Below are 23,599 nucleotides of genomic sequence, written 5' to 3'. Positions count from 1 at the left end.
AAGATGGATAGATTCCTTTAAAGTTATTTTGAAGGTAACAACCGGAAGTAGCTCAAGGTGTCGATCTGAGTCGAATTATAATCGGGTTGCACGCAAGACACGCAACAAGCCCCTTTCGTGCCCTAGCCCGCAAGGCTGGAATATAGAATAGTCGTTTCTCCGACTTCGCAGTTAACATTTAGTTACTTAACTTAATTTTAGTCTGCGCGTCGCTGGAGACTTTATCACCCCGTGGAACATAACGTGTATTGCTTTGAAGTTACAGGTAAGAGGAAGTAGACTAATTCGATAAAAACCAAAGGGTCGCTAATGTTAAGGGTCATTCTACTTTATATTGGAATCCACAAGATGTTTGTGTAACAAACTGTTTAGTTCAAGGTTACGTTTTTGTGGGTTTTTATTAATACGGAGTATTTAGTAGCCAGTAGGGTTGATACCACCTGAAAACAAATGTGAGATCTATACACGGAGATACAGAGCGGTGACACTTGGATTATTCAACCTGATTACTCTAGTATTCAATGCGAAAAGTTTTCGAATATGATTGTTGCCACGTTTCGGGAAACCTTGATACATTAGCATGATGAAACAACAGAGAAGATAGGGCTGCTGCATGAGGATTCACAAACAATGACTCTGCAGGAAACATAGTGGTACAATATCATTACATCTATGAAAAATTTCTGTATTTGCAATCCACCTACTTAATTCTGCTGAGAGATTGACAAGTAAACATGTTCGGGACATTATATGTGTATAGGTAATTTAACAAGATGTTCATCTTTTGCACCATGATACTAAAACTCCTTCAGCTCTGGTAAACGTAACACAAAAATCGTGGCCCAGTTATAAGCAGCAACCCTGATCATGGCAATCATTTTTAGCTCTTGTAGTAGGTACTGAGTAGATTTACCCATAAGATACCACGTACAGATAAAGTAACCCAAATGAAAAGTTAATGCAGAACTAGCTTGGTTATTGTTTGAAGGCTTTTTCGACCCACTTTTTTTTTTAAATACTTTTAATAATTTCATTACTCAGCATTGTGATTTTTCCTAATGTGAACTTGAAAAATGGAAAGGATGGTTTTATTTGTGTGTGCTGTTAGCAATTTTGATATTTCCACTTGCAAAGGATGCTTAAAATATAACAAAAAGAGACAAATCATGTAATTAATACAAATAATACTGTTTTACAGATAATCCTAGGAGGGCTTTATAAGTCATATCATGGACTGAATAGGTTGAAATATGTTTTAGTGTGTTTTGAATCAACCCCTGATATTTTAACCTGTAAATATATATAGTTTTGCAGGTTTAGCAAATCCAGGTTAGGGTTGACCTGGTTCAAATGGAGGTCAGTAAGGCCATCAACCTGGATGATGACATGGTGGATGGAGACCTTGGTGATGGAGTGGGTGTCAGAGCATCACCCAGCTCAACAAGTAAGAAGAACCAAAGTTTTGCTGCTCTCTCAGAGACCCTGCTGCCCCAAGCAGAGCTGCTCCGGCGCAGTAGCCAGGCAGGAGAGACAGCTTGGATTGCTGGAATGAAGACTGCAAAGACACATCAGGGATCCGACTGGCGGGTGCCACACTGTGGTAAGAATGATATATGTGTGTCTGTTTGTGTGCTGAAGAGATACACCCACAAGCAGAGCAGGAACTGCCCAGTGCAAGTGCCAGTGGACATCACAATGGCCGACAGTTGGTTTCAGGAATGAAAAGCTGGACCAAATAGGATGTGGTTGAGAAAGCTAACAGTGCTCCATGATTGCCTTGCAACACAAATGTGTGAGCTGCTAAGGTGCTCCTCTCAGGCCTGAAGCAACTACGTTGAGGAGACACGTGACCCATGAGTCGATTCATTAGCAAAGCTCATAGGGGCATTACAAACAATACCAGAGGGTATATACCCGACAGAGCAATCACCAAGACGAGCCAATGCTACCATATAACTGATAGCTTTTATCAAGAACTCAATGAAAAAATCATCAGTGGTAGCCATGTCACCAAGTCACTCTCATGTGGCGCACCCTGAGACTCTACGAGCAAAGAAAAAGAGAGGGAGAATAAATATTGGACTTATATTTCAAAAGCCTCATATCTTCCCAACATTATTATAGCAAAGAAGAATTACACTGACAAATCAGGAGAAACTTTGTTTTGTTGGATGTATGTCTGTGTCTGTTCCAGCAACACAATCTAATGAGATCTGGGACGAGATCTCTTTGTTAATTCTGGTCTGGTTACACCACTGGATCTGTTTTAAAGCAAAATCTACGTGATAGAGCAGCTTAGCTGTTGCTTACAATAGTTCAATTAATTTTAACTTTTGGTGCAATGGTGGGCACTCCAGTGCGGGACCATCAAAACAGACAACATGTACGGTAATATAGGTGGCATATGCTGATGTTCCGATCAAGTGAGCAACTTAGTTTATTCCTACAGCACATTTAACCACTAAGTCTGATAAATCCGTAAGGGTTTTTCAAGCCGTCACTTAGCAAATGTGGCATTGATCTAAATGTGTAAAGGTCTAGGGGATTCTTATAAAGACAAAGCTACAAGAAAACACACACACACACACACACACACACACACACACACACACACACACACACACACACACAGACACACATACCTCTGCTAGAAGGCATTTTCTGAGTATATTTTCTGTAAATCAATAGGCACCCTTGATGACATGTCCAAAGCTGAGCTGACAGACAGACTACAGGAAGCAAGAGGGGTAGGAAAAGGGAAGAAAAACAGGAAAAACTACAATTATCTTTGTCCACTTGACTCCATGCCACCGAACTGTAACTGATGGTTCTGCTGTGTTGACAGGTGATAGATGTCTTGTGCTGTGAGCTGGAGGTGGCACATCGTTACTTGGAAGGCAAATATCAAGCTCTCAAGATATTACAGGGAAAGGTAAAACAACACATACTCAAGTCCTTCATCTCATTACACCTCACTGTTCTGTAATTTAGAAGAAAGAGCACCAGTAAATATATATCATTTTCTCATGTTGTTCCAGAGATCTTTTGTTCTGCTGGAATTTTTGTTCATGTTATTTTACCACAGGTAATCTCCCTCAAGCTGAACCTGTGCTTGTATTTTATACTGTCTCCGTTTGAAGGACAAAAAGACAAAATGTAAAAATAAAAATACTGCTAAGACAATAAATCTTGTGAGTACAAGATGAGTTGGTGACTTGTGATGTAATTAGTGACCAAATCTGGGAAAACAAGGTCTTTGATTTAATAACAGGACCCCTTCCCATTTGTGGTCTTAAGTAATCCTGACTTAAATTATTTAGAAAAAAGCAAATATATTTACTAAATAAATAAATAATTATTAAAAGACCAAAACCAGCAGTGTGTCTCTCACTACCCTCTGTCCCCTCTATCCTTTCTGAAGCTTCCCCAAAACCACTGGTTTCTATGAAGTGGTAATACTAATTTTTAATAATAACATGCCGATAGATAATTTATTTTTAATAAATAATTTTTATCAGACAGCTGGTCACTGTAACAAATTTTACTGAAGCATTACATTACATAACATATAGCTGATGCATTTATCCAAAGCGACATACAATAAGTGCATGAGGGTACAAATCCAGAACAGCAAGAAACATGTAAGTACAAGTAGTCTTCAAAAAAGTTAGACCTCATCTTTATCACCAAGGTTTAGTCGGAAGAGATGTGTCTTTAGCTTGCAGCAGACGATGTGTAGACTTTCTACTGTCCTGATTCAATGGGGAGCTCATGATTTTGTCGAGTGGCTAGCTGTCCATCGCAGTGAGGGAGCCGTTATCCGATTGGCCGATGCAGAGAGGAGTCGACTGGCTTGTGTGTAAGGTTTAACCATGTCCTGGATGTAGACTGGGCCTGATTCGCTCCCGGCAAATAAATGCCTGTAGAGTCTTGATTTTATTAAGCGAATGGGTAAACATTACTCTTCTTCACACAGGCCATCCTTGACAAAGCCACAAGTCACACTAAAAGTCTCCTGCAGAAAAGTGATGAGAGGGCCAAGGCTCTGGAGAAGGTAACTACTTTCCTGTTGCTCACAAAAGTGCATGCTCCTCAAACAAGGGCTTGGTCTGTTTGCTTTAACATTCTACAGCCGGTTTCAGCTCAACACTCAGGTACTAGCTGATGTTTGCCTGTTTGTCATAGACAAACTGTGGGGCGCTGAGAAAGGGTGCCATAGAGAGAGATCTCTGTTCCTCTGTTGGACACATTCTGACTGATTGAATGTGAAATTTGGTAGACAGATGGATCAAATTTCTTTGTTGAAGAATGGACCCATTTAAAACTTGTCTAATCATTCTCTCTTTTAATAATTTTCAAAGCTAAAATATAAGGGTTTTATGTCATATGTACTACCAGCGGAGTACAAAGGCAAATTTGTGTCTATGTTTGTGTGTGTTTGTATGCATTTGGGGTGAGGGCTGTTTAATACCAGGTTTTGTTAACCAAGTAATTCCACCTATTCATTCAATGCCTGGCATTATTTTACCATATTTTGATGGTGCTTGCAAGTTGTGGAACATGTTGAGTTTCTCTACAAATTTGTAAGGATTCAACCTTACCATGTTAATTGCTATACAATAGAATTTAATTTAATTAATTTCTGATATTGTACTTTGATTTTGCCCAGGAATATTTTTGTTTCTTTCAACCCTCTCAGTTGTCTCTCTTTACACAGTATCATGTTCTCCATTTAGATAACATCACAAATTGAGTAATGATCCATTCACACAACAGTGTGCTCCTAGGTGCAGAAGATCTGCTTAACCAATAAATATTAAAGTCTAGAAACTGAATCCAATGCCTTGCTGTTTTAATGTCGCACCAGCTATATTTGATATTCTGATAAAAACCTGAAATTTTGTCAAATGGAACTTTGCAAATAACTCTTAATTAACCGAAACTACAGAAGTGCGTTTTCTTTCAACGAATGATTACGAGTGTTGTCACACTTCGTCAGACGTAATAAAACAACAGAAAAATACACAACATGCCTCCATACTGCTCCTGCGGAGCCCGATATACATATTCGACTAGAAACGGCATAATTTATACCAAGTTTTAAGCCTAAAGGCCACTACCGGATGTAGCCATGATAGCGGACATAGCGAGGAGGTATGTATGTATGTATGTATGTATGTATGTATGTATGTATGTATGTATGTATGTATGTATGTATGTATGTATGTATGTATGTATGTATGTATGTATGTATGTATGTATGTATGTATCTATCTATCTATCTATCTATCTATCTATCTATCTATCTATCTATCTATCTATCTATCTATCTATCTATCTATCTATCTATCTATCTATCTATCTATCTATCTATCTATCTATCTATCTATCTATCTATCTATCTATCTATCTATCTATCTATCTATCTATCTATCTATCTATCTATCTATCTATCTATCTATCTATCTATCTATCTATCTATCTATCTATCTATCTATCTATCTATCTATCTATCTATCTATCTATCTATCTATCTATCTCTCTCTCTCTCTCTCTCTCTCTCTCTCTCTCTCTCTCTCTCTCTCTCTCTCTCTCTCTCTCTCTCTCTCTCTCTCTCTCTCTCTCTCTCTCTCTCTCTCTCTCTCTCTCTCTCTCTCTCTCTCTCTCTCTCTCTCTCTCTCTCTCTCTCTCTCTCTCTCTCTCTCTCTCTCTCTCTCTCTCTCTCTCTATCTATCTATCTATCTAAAAGTAACTAAAATATACCAATTGTGATCTCCTACAGGAGGTTAACAGTCTGCAGTGGGAGCTTAGCTTCAGCCAGGTCCAAATGAAGAAGTTTGAACAATCCTGGGAGCAGAAATACAATGGGTTTGACTTTTATCACATTCTCAAGTCTGTGTTTGGTATTTTCACTGTTTTCATAGTAACATTATTGTTGTTGTCCATATCAGAATTTTGAGTGAGAACAAGGCTCTGACTGACAACCTGCAGGAAAGAGAGACAGAGATCCAGGAGCTACGAGCAGAGAGTTCTGGTAAATGCTGAATAATGTAGAATGATTTTGAGGTGACCCAGACATGTCTGCAGAGATCATTTCCATTTGTGTAGTGAAGTGGATCTGTCTGGAGAGTCAAGTTACTACATATAATGCAGCTCCTAACTCGCACTCAAAAAAACATTTCCATTCTTACACACACATCTTGTGGTCCCAGCACATGGAATTTAATATATTCTTCATCATGAACATTATGTGTTTTTGTTTACAGTTCTAAGTCGGCAGTATTTGGAGCTTCTATCGATGTTGAATGTGAGGGAGCAGAGAACTTATCAAGAAACCAGACCTCAGTACAGCTTAGAGAGAGACGCAAGTGTTTTGGAGGTGAGAGAGCACCAATCAACATTGCACACACACACACACACACACACACACACACACACACACACACACACACACAGATATAATATTTATAGTAAAATATCAGCAACAAGGCTCCACATTCAGGTCAGTTACTTCACACACTGTGTTATGTCCAAACCATTCAGCAAATTTAGCTTGTAATAACACAGGTGTCACATCAAGCTTATGAAGCTTATGGTCTCGGCTCACAAAACAGCAACTTGCATGGCTCGCAGTTGAATTTCCAGTAAAACCAGAATGGAGGAGCAGAACCGTATCTCTTGATTTTCTCTCTTTTTTTTCTTTTTCTAGCTGGCAGTCTTGGGGGCCTGCCGGTGTCTTGGAGTTGTGGAAGCTTGTCCATGCAGTCGCACTGCTGCTATCAGCAGGAAGCAACTAATTCAGCTAAAACAGGAGGTATATAACTTTCAAAGCATTTACCTGTGTCAACTGTTTATTCTTCTTAATTTGGCTCATAAACCATCATTGGTGTTCAGACGATATTTTCGGAATTGCCCTTCTTTTGCTTGATTCCCTTGTTTATCGATTCTCTTATTTATCTCAGCTTGTTCAAAAGCTTACCAAAAACTTCAACCAAAACACAATGGTAACCAGGACAAAAAGCAGTGACTGTGACACTTTACTAATGTAGCAATGATTAGTATTTGTCAATTAACAAATCTCAAAAGAATAAGTAACAAATTGCTGACATATAAGTGATCTCAAAATAACAGCAGGGTCTCCAAGGCTAAAACAACAAATTTCAATACACTAAAAGTCAGTCAAGATATCAAGCTAAATCAAATAAACATGTAATCAGATTAGTTTAACAAAACATAAACCCATCAACAAAGGCTCAGCAACAGCAACTTCCCTCAGTCAGAGATCAGCAGATGTTGATGGTGTCCAGGTATTCCAGGAGGGAATGAGGGCGTGTAAAACCTGAAACACTGTCACAGTTCCTTGTAGCAGAACAAATAGGAAACACATTGCAGATAACACAGCTGTAATAAAAGAGGTCTGTCATTGCAAAATTTCAAGGCTACTTCCTGACAACCTCTGCAGAATTTAATTTTTATTTTTCAATGTGGGCAGTGGTCATGAATGACTGCAGAGCAAACATGGCATCATAGCTCAAATTCAAAAGGAGAATTCAAAAGATAGTCTGATAGATATTCTATGAGAGCCAATCATTTTATTGTGACCCCTGACCTTCAGACCAGCATGTTTTAGCTTAAAAGCTCTCAAACTGCTGTCTGGGGGCAGATTTGACCTAAAAAAAAAAAAAAGTATCTTTCTAAACTTAAAAGAAAGGTTGTTGATATGGAAACTTTCTGTGTGTGTGTGTGTGTGTGTGTGTGTGTGTTTGCGCACGCATGCATGTGTTCTCCAGCTTGACACTCAACGTTCAAGGAGAAAGGAGGCATTAATGGTTGCAGATGCTTTTCGCATCGCCTTCGAACAGCAGCTGAGGAAACGGAGTGACTGTTTTCTGCTTATGGCTGAGACACACATCCTGAAATCCCAACACTTAAAAGCTGCAGGCAAGTCTGCCAAATGCAGCGCATTGATATGATGCACATATTATGGTATAGAATGGATTACAGTATGTTTAGGTTTGGCATGGCACATGGTAAAACTTTAAACTATTTAAGAGTTAGAAGAAAAAATAGGTACAAAAGTGCAATTCAATTACAGACATAATACATGATACTTTGAACTTCAGATATCCATTATCAATAACCATAAACTATATTTAAGAATGGGCAAAATGTTTGCACTTCCTCCCGCTTTCCAGAAATGTAGTTAAGGTTCATAGTGTAGGATTAAGGTGATAGGGATCTATGGGCAGAAAGTGAATATAACATAATACTAGTGATGTTCTCACTTTTAAGTTATCATCTAAATTTTACAAATTGCTGTTTTCTTAAGCCTAGAATGAGCCTTTTATATTTAAATAATTTATATTTACATCAGGAGTGGGTCCCCTCTACGGAGGCCACCATGTTTTTTTACAGTAGTACAAACTGGACAACTAAAAACCTTTGAGTTTTTATAACAACTGAAGGTTACCTTGCATGTTTGGAAGGGGAGGGTGAGGTGAGGGGTATTCAGCTGCATCTTGCAACTCCACCACTAGATGTCACTAAATCCTACAAGCTGAACCTATAAAATACAGTGTATTTTTGCTGACATCTTACACATTTGGAGCCTGAGTCTGTGCAGTAGCAATCAAGAATGGAGCTGCCGTGGCAAGTTCCTGTCAATGCACGCTCTCAAGCAATCATGGGTCAATCATTAGTCAATCATGAGTCAACAACCTTTAAAGTTGTTGTTAAAAACAATTTTTTAATTCATTTGAATTTGTATCCAGCCCTCAAATAGAAGTTGATCTCTAATATTAACCAAGATAGGGATAGGGATTATACATATTCCCTGCCACTCCCTTTTTTTTGTTTTACAATGTCTCTGTTTTCCCCATTAAGCCATATATAATTGTTGATTTTAGTACCACATATTTTCTATTTATTGTAACCACTTATTTCCTCCCAGGTTCAAACAGTAGTCCTTTAATCAGTGTAAGCCAGAGGTTGAGAGGACTGCTACCTTCCAGTTTGGAGTTGAAGACAACTGATGGTCTTTTAGAGACTCTCTACAGACTGCTGGAATTGGTTAGTATCTCCTTTGGAATCTATCGGCATGTTATCTACAGATCACAGGACAAAGACTGGTAATTTACTACTTTTAAGTAACTAGTTCCTAAATTCAAAATTTCAAACAAGCTGTTTCTGCCTTTTCTGAATTTCTCCACATTAAGGCAGGTATAAAAAATAGTGATCACATCACAGAGAGGGGTAGGCTTGTCAACAAACGGATAGTTAAAGAGGACAACTTCCTCTGCATCTGCTTCACCTTCATCTGTTAGTCTTGGCAAAGTGACTGCAAAGTTTCTCTCTGCAATGATATATGTTTTTATTCCCTTGCGATTATCATTTGTACAAATGGGAATAATGGTGCACATTGTCACACAGCCCTTTATCACAGAAATACTGAAAGTAGTGACAGAATGAAAAATAGAGAATTGGAAAGAAAAGTTCAAACCATACTTACCACCACACTGGACCAGTCTGGGTCTGTTTCATGCATTGGAAATAATCAGTTACAAGCTCCTAATTTGTATCAGAATTACATCTGCTTGATTATAGGAGTCAATTAACTGTATAGACATTGTTTTGTCAACAGTTACTTATTCAATTGTGAAAGAAGGGCATACTAAAGAAAACACAGACATACACACACTGGAATATACAATATCAATCTTGAGGGTGCATAAGAAACATGCTAGTACTACTAGAATATCTAAAGAAATAATGTCTCTGCGCAATTATTATCTTTATGAGCAGGTGAGTTTGCACCTTGCTTGGTTGCCATTGTACTGCTGGATTTGTCAGGCAGTTATAAAGAAAACATAGCTTGTAGCTGCTTTTGGATAATCCTTTAATACATAATACTGTATACTTAAAGTTTGACTTAAAATAACGTTGAAATACTACACCACCACTTCACATCGTGTTTTTGTTGTTTTACTGAAGTGTTGAACCCAGGCCCTGCTTCTTATCTCATCACTCATTTGTTTCTGTGCTCATCTGTAAGGGAACCTACTGTAAAGCATCCTGAATTCATAAATGTTTCTGTATCTGTTCATGACCTAAAGTCAACCATCTAAAAACTACGAACCTACTTCAAACTTACATTCTGGTTTAAACCCTTGTACACTCAACATTGCTGCTTTGCAGTAAAGTTTGTTTGTGGAATAATCTAATGGTATTAAATGTTCTTCCTGAAAATTAGATTATCGATTATCTATATTAATTCCCCAGAGAGAAGCATTTTTCTCATTAATTACTGGTGGTTGTTTACTCCTCCAGCTGAATGACAAGGATGAGGCCTTGGCTCACCAGAGGAAGGTGAGCATCATGTTAGCCCACAGTGCTGAGGAACTGCAGAGACAGTTGCAACTAGATTCACATTGCCTGCCATCAGATCCATCAGAGTCCTGCATCCTGTCAAAGCAACCACAAGATACATCAGGGAATCATAACTGGTCTCAACAAACAACTGATTTATCAGAGTCAAACGTCCAAGAAAAGCTAGAGCTGCCAGTTCCCCACTCTAGCCAGGAAAACCACAAGGCAAGTCTGTGACTGTTCCATAGCAGACGTCCGCCCCATTACAGACCAACATCCCGCCCCTGTCTAACCACAAGAGCTATGATTCTAAAATGAAACGTCCAGACCAACAAGAGTCCTGATCCGCTCACAGGATACACCTGATGTCCTTCCTCAGCCACAGACACAGCAGTTAGGTTTGAAAAAAGAACCAAGGACGATATGGATGCTGCATATGAAGGACTGGGATGGAAGCCTATGATTTTCCCTGATTGCTAACTGATGTCCTTGAAAAACACTCAAATGTAGGACTCTGGGGCTATAAAGTTGAGATGGGACAACAAAAGAAAACCAAAAACTTTTCTGAGTACTTGTAGAATAAGCGGTTACTTATATAAAATGAATTATTGTCCTGAATCAGTTTGAAAATCAGATGTGAAGACCAGTGAGTTTATCTGTGTATGTGTCACTTGTGTAGGAGTATGACAGGCTCCTCCTTCTGTGTGAAGGAGAGAATTGTCTACCTGATCAATGCAATTGCTGGTAATGCCTTACTGGACAATGTGAGAGAAATTAACATTTCTGTTTTGTGTTTCACTTTTGGACAAACAGTTAAAAAAATGATGAGCATGTTTATAAGGAAATAGTGTGATAATGTTTCAAAGGGAAATTAGTAAATGGAGGGGTTTATAAAATGTTTCAATAGATGGTCTTTTTTTTACTAACCCTTACAACCTCCAACCTTTTCAGCCTTGTAATTTACACATTCAATGTGGTTTTTCATTATCAACAGCTTAGTCCTTCAGTCTAACATTTCCTCTTCTTTAAAATACAGAAGTATTGGAGTTTAAATTAAACACTCTGCATGCCCTCTGTAATTATTAATGGACATTTTTGTGACGAGAGTAGTGCAGGTCCATTTCATATATTTTGAAATGTAATCTAACTTTGCTTTTGTAATCAAAAAAAGTAATTGTACAATGGTTAGCATGATATGAATCCTTCTATTTAATTTAATTTAATTTGGATTGCAGACTGTCACCATACTGTTCCCGTGAAATATGTTCCATTTTTATCATTTCATGACATTTTTGAATATCAACCTTGTCCATTAATGCCTTCATACTTATCCAAATTCAGATGAAGAGACTGGATGCAGCTCTGGCCTAATTACAATTTCAGTCAGAACAATTTTTTCTTGACTTACACTCTCATGTGTCAAATTTTTTATTTTGGTCCAAGATTGGTACAGGTTAAAAGTTAAAACATTTTGTTTAAAATATAATTATAATGATCTTTGTCAAAACACTAGGAAGCATGTCTAAGCCAACAGAATAATTTAAGTGTGGGAGAATGATGATGTGAGTATAGTTACACCTACAGCTTATTTGTTATAATGGACTGTGTATCTATGTATATGTATGTCAGACAGTTTTTGTAAATGAGATGCTGTACATCTGAACCTTTGGTGGTGAGCTTTTATAGTGAAATTATCAAACCTAATTGCATTTGTGAATCATCTGAAGCCAAAGTAGTTTTTTGCGTTACATGTTGGCATAAAGGTCATGGTTGTGGCTTTAATTTGGCCGAAATTGGATCAAAATATTCATGAAACATGCTGTTGGAGTTAATAAAATAAGTGTAATGTGTAATTGGTACTAAATATACAACTTTGATTGGGTACTTGTGTCACAGTGTGGTTGATGAAATGAAGAAGTTGTGTTGTTGCATTCATTAAATAATGGCTGCAACTGCAGCGGTCACCTAATTCATTTGACTTGGTTGCTTGATGAGATGGCAAAGTAAACAAATAAATACTGAATAATAATATGAACCCAAAAGTCTAAATAACATCAAAGTGCAAATAACTACACTTGTTTTGAAAGACGTTTTTCTAAGAGCCAAATAGATTGTTAACCGCGGGTTTAATCTTTAACAATGTTTTTTTTATTTATTTTTATAGATTGGTCTCAGGGTTAAGGTTATGTATCTGTTGGTTCAATATAGTTGAGAAAGTAATACACAAGTAAAGAGCAGCACTAAATGTACATTTTCACCACTGAAATTATACTACAAGGAGCCCAACAATAAAGAAACCTTATTCACTTGGTTTGGTGAATCAGATCTTAGAACTACATTTCTTTACTAAATGAACTAGAATTGCACTCAGCACATACCTCTCCCATGGCTTAACAGTCTATTTAAATTAAATTAAGATGTATGCTCTATCATTCACCAGATAATGGTCTTTTGGTCAGGTTGAATGACAGCATGCTTTACAAGAAGTGATCAGCGGAGGGCAGTGTTTGTCTATATGTGGTTACTGTCACATACACTATGGTGAACACACACATTATCATAATAAACAACCAATGTGAAGAATTAGGGGCTGCTGTGGCTGAGGGGTAGAGCGGTCGTCCTCTGCCCTGAAGGTCGGTAGTACGATCACCAGTCTTCCCCATCTGCGCTTTGAGGTCATCAAGACTAGAAACGGGTTAGGGTGTTTGTCTATAGTTGGTTGTAATCATATCATAAAAGTATCTTTTTTTTAAATGTTGGCAAATCCTTTTTCACTTTTTTTTTTGCAGTCAATAAATAAAACAATAAAATCACCCATATTTTACAGTCTCAGACACGGCTATTATAAGAGTCACTGAGTATTGGTTTATAGCCTGCTGCTGCGATGGCATCGTGAGGACCCTAATGTGGTTATGGATTTTAATGAGGACACACCTGAATATTGAGTTGATTATATCTGCTTTCACTGTAGTAAACCCTGTGTTCTTGCTCAAAAACAATTTTCAAAAATTATATACAACTGTTTTATTATTATTATTATTAAAATTGAAAAATAAATGTATTATGAGTTAATTTGCTTTAAAAGGCTTTTATTTTTTTGTAAATAAAAGCCTTACCTTTTTTAAAGTTATCCTGCCTGCTGAGTCTGCCCTCCTGCCACCTTCCTAGCTTGAGCTAACTCACAGTGATCCTCACAGAGTTGCCAAACTTTCCATCCTGCTACAAGGGCTACAGGGCTTGATGGAGCAGCAAAGGGACTGAAAGCAAGCAGGACAATGCCAGGAAGAGTGATGTGAAGGGATGCTGCACCAGTTCACTAAGATCCAGTAGAAGGTGAAATCAGAAGTCCAGCGCATCCCAGTGACCTTCAAGAGCGGGGACTACATCTGGCCCCCCCTATGAATGCTATGATCATGGATGAAGTAATGTACGATGCCAAAGAGCCAACGAGTTGCAGACACACATGAAAGAACTGTAGGACAAGTGGATGGAGCCAAAATAAAATTTAAGGACCAAATGGAGAGGTTTCTGAGAGTTCTCAACCCTGAACTTCGCCACTGGCTAAACCCATCAACATCATAGACAGGTGGAGGGTTGGCCAAAGCTTTCTTTGCTGCCAGACACCAATTAAAAAGTTACACCACTCCCCGACCCAGCCCATCATCATCATGGATAGAACAGATTTAGGAACTCATATCAAGGTACTCCCGGTCAGACAGTTCACTTACAGGCAGAATGTCCAGGTCAGCAGGTTAGTAAAACCTACATTAGCGTTTCTCATTTGTCTGTAGATTGTCACCAATAGTCAGATCAGGTCAAGGTAAAAGCCTTGACAAGGCTCTTGTGTTGCCCTCCTAGAGTAAGACTGTAGCCACACTCTTGTCAGACAAGATTGTCTCCCCAGGGATGTCCCTTTCAGTGGAAAACTTAAAGTTTAGTGTGTTCATGTTGATGATGTAGATTACACCATAGCAAATGTCAAAATTCAAGTTCAGGTAATGGGTCGACTTCCAAACCAAATAATGCTAGGTAGGGATTTACCAATCTTAAAGGAACTGATAGCCAGGTGGGAGGAACGGGATCAAGGTCAGTTTTGTGACGGTATGATTGCAGTCACCAGGTCCAAACACATGGCACAAGCAGCCACAGCAGCAAGAGCCAGGTGTAGAGTGAAGTGAGCTACCATTTGCAAGCAGTGAAGTTCCTGATGTTGAAGGATCAAGACAGTGTTGTGCTAGAAAGAGCAGAGCACAGAAGAGACAGGATAAAGGCAGGGGAACTAAAATGGTTGCAGTTCCAGTGCCAGAGAGTAATGCGCTAATGGCCATTCCTAGTGCCCAGCTTCAAAAACATGATCACTCTCTGGCGCCCCTATTTTCAAAGTGTGTGACTGACACCACTCAGGTCACAGAGAGAGATAGGGAGGTATTTCTGGTAAAGGGGTGAGCAGTTGTATCGTCACAGCTTGAGGCCCACAGTCTTGCAGCTAGCTCACTCAGTACCCTGGACAGGTCACTGATCCCAACTCAAAACTTAATCCAGAATGACAACTGGCTTTTATTGGCAATATCAGTTTGCTGATACATGTCAGTTCTGCAAATCTTGTCCTCAGTGCCAGTTTACAGCACTAGGAAGAAAGGGTGACAAGGCTCCACTATTATAGATAAAGGGACAAAAGATATATTGTGAGAGCTTGTTTTGAGCTTTGATTGGAGTTGAGTAACTGGATATTAACAGCATTGAATAACTTCAGAGGGAAAAAGCTTTTAGGTACTCAGAAATAAAATAAAAAAAACTAAATTTATTTTTCCAAAACCGATGGTTTAATCTTTATTGTGTTTTAACAGCTTGTTATATTATCTGTTGTTTAATATATTCCTTTGAATTCTCTATGAATTCAGAGTGGGAGAAAGAAGTGAAATTAAAAAATTATATTAAGTTGGGAACAAAATATGCTTGTTTAGTGTATAAATAAGTTTATTACTATAACAACCAGCAACTAGTGCCAAGATAATGAATTCAAACGTTTTGGATAGGTTCATTCCTGGCCTCTGATTTTCATTCCAGGCCCTCTGAAAGCTTCATACAGTACCACAAGTATTCACACACATGCATACAGGTCCTTGAGTCATCAAACATGCAATTATAATTAGGGTCGTTACTATTGTTACTTGTGGCATCTTTTATATGTAATTGTATATCTAATGATATTTTTACACATTTGCTCTGCAATTGTATATTTTTATGAATAAATACATATTGGCCATCATAAGTTTTCACTGGTATTAAAATTGCAAATCAGTTTTTCTGTATTATTGTTTTGTATATAATAAACATGAACTGATTTATTTACACAAGTTGGTGTTTCTAAGAGACACCATGATTCATCCGTGCTTTTTAAGGATGCATTGTGATCTCCCATCTGGGTCATTCCACATCATCACCTGCATGAAATAGTGCTGTGTTTTATTAATTTGTTAATGAGTAGCGCAGCATTACTCATAATTTTTTTTAAATATTTAAATCCAGTTTTGTAAAAGCAATGCTAGTATGACTATTTTTGCAAAGTCTCTTGCCACCCAGGGTCTCCCAACACAACCAAACAACAGACACTTAACAGGTCTATTAAAATAAATTAAAAATAAATTCAATCACATACCGTAAAGCCTGGACAATAGCCTATTTCAGGTCGTAGCTCAGCTTGGCTTTATCCATGTCTTTCAGTCGTAAATGCTGATGTCTGTGACTGTGACTCCTGTTTGTGTTTGTCAGTCTGTAACATGTTATACTTAAGAAGGCTGGTTTTAAATGGAAAATTGAAACAGTAAGACAGTAACAGGTATTTGAATAATCACGGAATCCGTCTGGTGAGATTCGAGATAATCTCATTAAAAATAACTATTTATGTTCATCCTCAGCTGCCGAGTTCTGTACTCATACTCTAAATCAAGCTCTGCCAAGGGATTTTAAGGATTTTAACAGGAATAAATAAATCATTTTAACTCTAAATTAAGATCAAATCTTGACAGTGTGGCACCTGATAAATCAAAGACTGAACTAATGCCATGGAAAATACGTCTGCTAAAGACAGAATGCTGTAGAGCTGAGAAAATCTGGAGTAAAAGCAACCCACTGAGAGATTTGTACAAGATGCTTCCACGTACAAAAAGCTGTGCGCTGTGAGATACGGCATATTTCTCTAAATGAAAGCAGAAACAATCCAAGGTTTTTATTATCAACAATCGATCAACTTTTAAATCAATTGCAGCGCTCTCCATATGTCCTGCTTCACAATCAAAATGTGAGGAGTTTGCTGATTTTTTTAAAAATAAGATAAGTATCCGTGTCAGTATTGTAAACACTAGAAATGCCAAATAACTCAATCTGTAGCGCCAGATGAACCTGATGTTCCAAATCAAGTCATTAACTGCATCTTCAGCATGGAACCATGGATGAGTGTAATTTTTTTCAATTTCACGAAGATTGTCTTTTATCATTTAAGAAACCTTGCAAGACTAAGACCCTACCTCACTTTGGAAGATGCCAAAAACTTGACTCATGCTTTTATACTTTCTAGCCTGGACTACTATAATGCACTTTATTTAGTATAACAGAAAATAATCCATTGATCGACAAATCAATGGATTAACTTGTACAAAATTTGAACAACTTGTACAAAATTCCGCAGCCTCTTTAATTTAATTTAATTGTTTAATGACAAATAGGAAAAGAGATCATATTATTCCGGTTATAGCGTCTTTACGCTGCCTGCCAGTAGGGAGTAATGTGAGACATCGGGTAATGTGAGACACCCCCTGTATCTAGGCAATGGTACACATTTGAGGTCATGTGACCATTCTGTTTTCAAACCCCTCCCATTCCCCCCTTGCCATGAAGGAGAAATTGGTGGATTTTTTCACAAAAATTAGTTGCAAGTAAAATACTTTTTTGTTTTAGCTTAGAACTTAATCAAGTGTTGTGTCAAAAAAAATTGATTCAGGTAGAAAAGCTTATATCATACATGTTGATGAACTTCCAACATATAAAAACATGTGATTGATGCTAGCTGAAGATTAGAATTGCTAAGAGATGTTGTTTTTTCTAAAATGTTGGCTGTGGGGTAAAGTGAGACATGAAGCACAAGTTAAGTTTAGTTTTAAACATATTTTAATTTAATATTACATTATATATGTTTTATTTTTAATGTCAGAAACATTGTAGAAAAGCCGCCAGGCCAAGAAACTACACCAGGAAGACAACCTGGGGCCAAACACCCCTTGTAGAGATGGAGAGTGCAGCCGCTGAGGTCATGCAAGGAAAGAAGTCCTTAAGAAAAGCTGGAAGGGATAGAAATATTGACAAGACAACCCTCAAAAGATTCATAAAGAAAAAAGAGAAGGGGAAGTAAAATCAGTAGCCTGGGGTGCAGTAGCTGAGGCAAAGAGAATATTCACAGATGAGATGGAGGAGGAGCTTGCCAAACACTTGAAACAACTAGCTGACCAGTTCCATGGCCTTGCTCCAGTTAAGTGCAGTGAACTGGCATTTGAATACGCAGAGAAAAACAATATCCCTGTCCCTGCCAATTGGACAGAGGAACAATGTGCCGGTAAGCTAGGGTGTGCAAGAGATCACATGAATCATAATAATCATAAATGTGCTTAATTGACCAATCCCCATGATTCTGTTTAACATTACAACATGTGTTGTTATGGTAGTTTTAAAGTGGAAAAAGTAAGTATCTCACTTTACCCCTAAGCCAGGGTAAAGTGAGACACAAGACCACTTTTTTAAAAACAATCATATTTTCACTGCCCTTTGTCCTAAAGACATTCTGATCATTTCCATTGCTAGGAAACATCCTGAATTAATGTGAATGTTAAAATTTTACAGATATATCATTTTAGCTCGCCTAAAGGGGAGCAAATGTAAAAAAAATATCTCACATTACCCCGCTCTCCCCTATCACTGAGGAATGATTTAAAAATTATTTTACTTGTTTATAAGTCTCTTAATGGAACAGCACCCTCATACATCTCTGATTGTTTATCGGAATATTTTCAGTACCATTCCCTCAGGTCGTCTAACGCAGGTTTGCTCAATATCCCCAAAACCACATAAAAAGTTTGGGGAAGCAGCGTTCTCTTGCTGTACACAAAGTATTTGGAGCAAACTCCCACCACACATCAGACATGCTTCTTCTGTTGATAGTTTTAAGAAACAACTCAAAAGCTTTTTCTACAATCTTTCATATAATTAATTTGATCTTTAAAATTGTTAGTCTTAGCTAACGTGTTCTTATTGATCTCTTATTTCATTCCTCTGAATTTATTGTAAAGCACTTTGAGATGCACTTCATGAATTAAAGGTGCTCTATAAATAAAATGTATTGTTGTTATTATTATTGTTATTATTATTATTATTATTACAAATAATATTATATTTACTCTGCAGTAGCAGTAATCGCCGCTGTGAGTAAAGTCAGTAAGACCAGTGTCCCTCACTATTAGCTTTGGATAACAGCAAAGCTTTTCACACCGATAAGCCATCTAAGTGATTTGAAACTTTAAGCTTTGAAGCATCAGTGATTGCAGGCATTTGGGGAATTTGACTGACAGTGAGAGAATAAACAGGATGCAAAATGATTAGCAATAGTGGCTTAGGCCAATGACCAAATATACTACTAAGACTATAAACGGTAAGACTTTATATACGCTTCTGTTCTTCCTGGAGAGGGATCCCTCACATGTGTCTCTCTCTGAGGTTTCGGCGTTCTTTTTACCCAGTTTTTTTGTAGTTTTTCCTAACTCTTGTTGAGGGTTAAGGGCAGAGGGGGTCACACCTTGTTAAAGCTCTATGAGAGGAATTGTGATGTGTGAATATGGGCTATACAAATTAAATTAAATTGATTATTATCTCATGCAATTTATGACTGTATATTACACTTGTTAATGTTTCAGTCTTATCAAAAGGTTTCTTTGCTACCGGAACCACGTGGAACACTTGCTACCAGAACCACTTGGCTAACTGTATGTATATATATATATATATAAATGACAAGGATCTATATATTCCTTATATAAGGAGGTACATTTGTAATATGCATATAATCATCAGCTACTCTCTGTACATGAACAGGCCTCTGGTTGAGGAGTCAAAAAAAGACCTGCAGACAGACATGCACATGCAGGGGTGAGTTATATGGAAATAAATAACTAATTTGCCGTTTATCAGTTGCTGGTTCCACAATAATGGTTTAATAAATATCTTGTGTTTTTTCCAGCAGAGGGAAAATGCAATTTTTTATACAAAAATCTAATATTAATTTGTTTAGTCCTGGCAGCAGCAGCATCAGCAGCAAGGCTCCTTTACAAATACTTTTTATAAATTTATTTGCAGCTTCTTTGAAAAAAACAACCCAAAACCAGCCTGCATAACATTTGGATATCACCATGAAGGACATGTTAGTTGAGTATTCCATGAAAAAGTATTGATTCTGGGAGCATTCAAATTTTTAAATATTAAGTTGTTTAACTGTTTTTAATGGGACTTTTGCTGTGTTCTTTGCATCAAATTAAATTTGCAATGAGTGCTTCTGCAAGGCATGCCACAGGCAAACCTAACCCCACTCTTTGGGTCACAGCCCCTGTCTTCTTCTAAACTTACCTAGCAGGAACAAAGGATTAGAGTAGCATAGTGGGAACAGAGGCAAAAGTCAGGGGCTTGTTGGGCGGCATGCATCCCCAGGGCACTTTATTTGGGGCAGCCAGTGCCTCTCAGGACTTTTATTTTTTGCTCTTTGGAAAATATTGACACTCCCTGTGCTCTCAACCCAGTCTCATTGATTGTAGCTTAAGCTTCACGGCCGGATTCTGATCAAAGCTATTAGCAAGATTAATTAAAAAGAAAATGGTTTTTAGTATGGCTGGCTGCCTGGAGAGTGGCAGCAGTGAGCATGGGGAGGGAGTAGTACAGATAGACACACACGCACATACGTGTGCACACACATACACAGTGAAGCATGCTGATTGGCACACTACAGTGACTGTGGGGTGAGGGGAGGTGTATGAAAAGCATTAACCCACAGTGCACTGCTGAGTTTTGACAGATCCCTGCTTCAGGGCTGCTGAATTTATGAGCCATTACTCCTGCCGGCCCAGGACCTAGTTGGTGCATTATGTTCCATGTCATCCACCATTAGTGGTGCAGTGACTGACATCCATTGAGAAAGCCAATGCTCTCTGACACTCACTGTCTGATAAAGCTTGGGTAGCTTGCTTGGACTAGGATAAAACCTTATTGTTGTTTTGTTTCCAGGCCCCCCTTCTCTTTTTCTTGTGCATCCAGTTGAGTTCATGCCTGCAGTAATCAGGGGACAATACTCAAACCTCCAAGCCCTCTCAGCGGCCATTGTGCTCCACAGTGAGCTCCAGCTGTCCTGTTTCCACTTTGTTTTTTTAGGAAAATATAGACTTGGGTTACCTCCATGACAGGGATTTACTTCAGACTGCTTAGACCATGGTTACAGAAAAATATGTATATTCTTTTAATTCAAGATAAACAATATGACAGACAGTAAAGGAAGTTCAGGCTCAACAGTCAAAACATATCTGACTGTGAAGAGAAATAAAGAAAACAATAAAGGCCACCCCTTTTAACTTTGGGTTCCAAATTTCAGTTTGTTTTTTTTTAAGGAATTGATCTGAAAAATCAACATTTCTATAAGCTTTAAAATCATGTAAATAAAAGATTTTGTTTTTATCTATTGTTTTCTATACTTTTTACATAATTAGTTTTTGTTCTTAACCATCTTGTTCCCATAAACAAAAAATATGCATTCACATACACCATACTAAATTCATGCAATACTTTTTTGAATTTCTGGCAATGTTAGGACGGACTTTGGCAGTGTGCTATAGTGTAAAGTTTAAGTTTAATTTCAAATGTTTTTTGTTCATTATCTCAAGTTTGTTAAATGGCACATGACCCACCAGCCAGGCTGTCCTCATTAGACTACTGTCTAAATAACTCTTAAATGTGATGACGGAGGTTAATGATGGCATTCAGTTCTGTCTGTTGTTGTTTACACACTTCTTAGGGAAGGTCAATGTATTGACCTATCTGGATATGGGGGCAGGCATGACAAAACGCTGACATATAATCTGTGTGGCCTTGATGTTCCATTAAATGATCGATTCAGCTGGTTTGGGGAGAGGCAGGGAATGGGGGTGGGGGAGGGGGGGTGGTCTAAGGGACTATGAAAAGGTCAGTATCTGTTAGTGTATTGGTGGAGTGATTAATAAATCAATAGTAGCTGGAGAGAGGCTCAGTGAATCAAACACTTCCACAGACAGTCCTGACTGCTCTGTAAAGAGCTAAATGAGAGTTTGGTGTGTGGAAGTTGCCACCACATCACCACTGTTCCACCAAAACACATTTTCTCTTATTCTTATTATTTCCTTTTTCCTGTCCAATTCTATGGAAGACAGCATATGCAGCATTCCTTACTTCTTTAACATTTAATCTTCTTTTCTTTGTTCTTTCCATTATCATGGTCGCACAGCAGAATAGCAGTCAATTTGAAAAAAAAGTAAGTAGCAGTATGTTGTTTTAAATGTACTGCTAGGTATTATGTAATCTGTTTCTGGCAGGTGCTCTACATGTCTTCTGGTCTTGGTTAATTTTTTTCAAAACTCTTGGGACGATTTGCTAGAAGGACATATAAAGTGGTAACCACTAAGAACCTGATACTGTCATTGCAGTATTTGTAGTCACTACACAACACTACAATAGCCTACTTAAAGTGTTTAGTTCTGCTCTTCTCACTTGCTTGCTAAGTATTGGATCATATTTAAATGGAAGTTTTTCCAAAACCATTTTCTCTCACCTGAGAGTAATTTCAGCTGCATCAAATTTGGGGAAAATCATCTGCATCATGAAAGATTTCTTAAATAGGTTTACCAATAGCTCTCTGAACTTCTTCTTCTTACTTCAGACTTGACATGATTTCAGAAAACATACAACTCATAAAATCTCAGAAGAATTGAAAGATATTACTGAGACCTCTACTCATAACTGAAATATTTGCATCTGACTTGGGATATTAATTGAAATTGGTTAAGGGTTGCGCCAATAAACTCAATGACAGCATGGATACTAGATAATCTCTTGGGGCGGCTGTGGCTGAGAGGTAGAGTGGTCGTCAGATACTAAACCCCTAAAATGGCCCCTCATAGATGTTAAATGCACTAATTGTAAGTCGCTTTTGATAAAAGTGTCAGCCAAATTAATTGGAATATAATGTACAGAGAACAGAAGACAGAAAAACCTTACTGTTGTTTGTAAGTCCACACTGTGTGACACTGGGTCCTGACCAAAGAGTGCTAACATGGATATCTGTATTCTTCATGTTCAATTCATTTGTTTGATACATCTGTTGTTTCTGTGCTAATTCACAATGGGAATAGTATGTCTTACAAAGGTAAGTGACGGATGCTCTTAAAAGTCTTGCAATATTTTCACATTTGGTTGACTCGAAACAAAAGCTTGCTCAATTTAAAATATAACCTAAAAAATTAAAATTGTGTCATTAGGAAATACAGTTGACTTCGACTTCATACAAAATGATGAACAGAAGTAATCCACTGGAGAGAAGATAACATATAGAAAAGAGATTTTTGTGAAACACAAGCTGACACACACTCACTGAAACCACTGTATGAACATAACCAAAGCGAAGATAAATACATGGAGCCATGATGAACCTAGGGAAACAACTATCCATGTGTGTTGACCTTGTTTCCTCAGACAGCTCTCAAAGACACAGTCTCCTGTGTATCTACCTGGAGCTGATGAAGCGTTCAGGTGAGTTTAAGCTTAATTTGAGAAAAAATGTGTCACGTGCATTCAGGGAAGCTGCAATTTGTAATCATTATGTTTATTCATCAGCAAATTGCTTACCCTTGTAAGAAGTATAGGAGTTCTACCCTTCACCGAAAGGGGGCAGTAGCACCACATGCTTCAGAAACTGAGGCGTGGGAATAGAGATAGTTGACACATGTTTATCGCTTAATGTATCAGAGTATGTTTGAGTGGATTTCAAACATTTCCCTGGGAGGCATCTTGCTTTTTAAAAGTCTTCCTCCATGTAGTGGAAGAGATGATTCCTACCAGCACACAGTCACACACACCCACGCACACACACACACACACACACACACACACACACGCACAC

General features: G+C 37.9%; 1 protein-coding gene across 1 annotated transcript; it reads left to right on the top strand.

Annotated features, from left to right (window-relative positions):
- Nucleotides 1-67: 67 nt before the first annotated feature.
- On the top strand, nucleotides 68-12,334 carry ccdc125 (coiled-coil domain containing 125). Its single transcript, XM_062384972.1, has 12 exons — nucleotides 68-265; nucleotides 1,307-1,600; nucleotides 2,689-2,747; nucleotides 2,846-2,932; nucleotides 3,977-4,054; nucleotides 5,783-5,868; nucleotides 5,952-6,034; nucleotides 6,267-6,379; nucleotides 6,710-6,814; nucleotides 7,791-7,941; nucleotides 8,951-9,069; nucleotides 10,327-12,334. Exons 2-12 carry the CDS (start codon nucleotides 1,351-1,353, stop codon nucleotides 10,600-10,602), a joined length of 1,407 nt encoding a protein of 468 aa, XP_062240956.1. The 5' UTR covers nucleotides 68-265; nucleotides 1,307-1,350; the 3' UTR covers nucleotides 10,603-12,334.
- Nucleotides 12,335-23,599: the final 11,265 nt, after the last annotated feature.

Source organism: Platichthys flesus, chromosome 3 (assembly GCF_949316205.1).
Source record: "Platichthys flesus chromosome 3, fPlaFle2.1, whole genome shotgun sequence".
Classification (NCBI taxonomy): domain Eukaryota; kingdom Metazoa; phylum Chordata; class Actinopteri; order Pleuronectiformes; family Pleuronectidae; genus Platichthys; species Platichthys flesus.
This window is presented reverse-complemented; position numbering and strand designations above follow the sequence as displayed.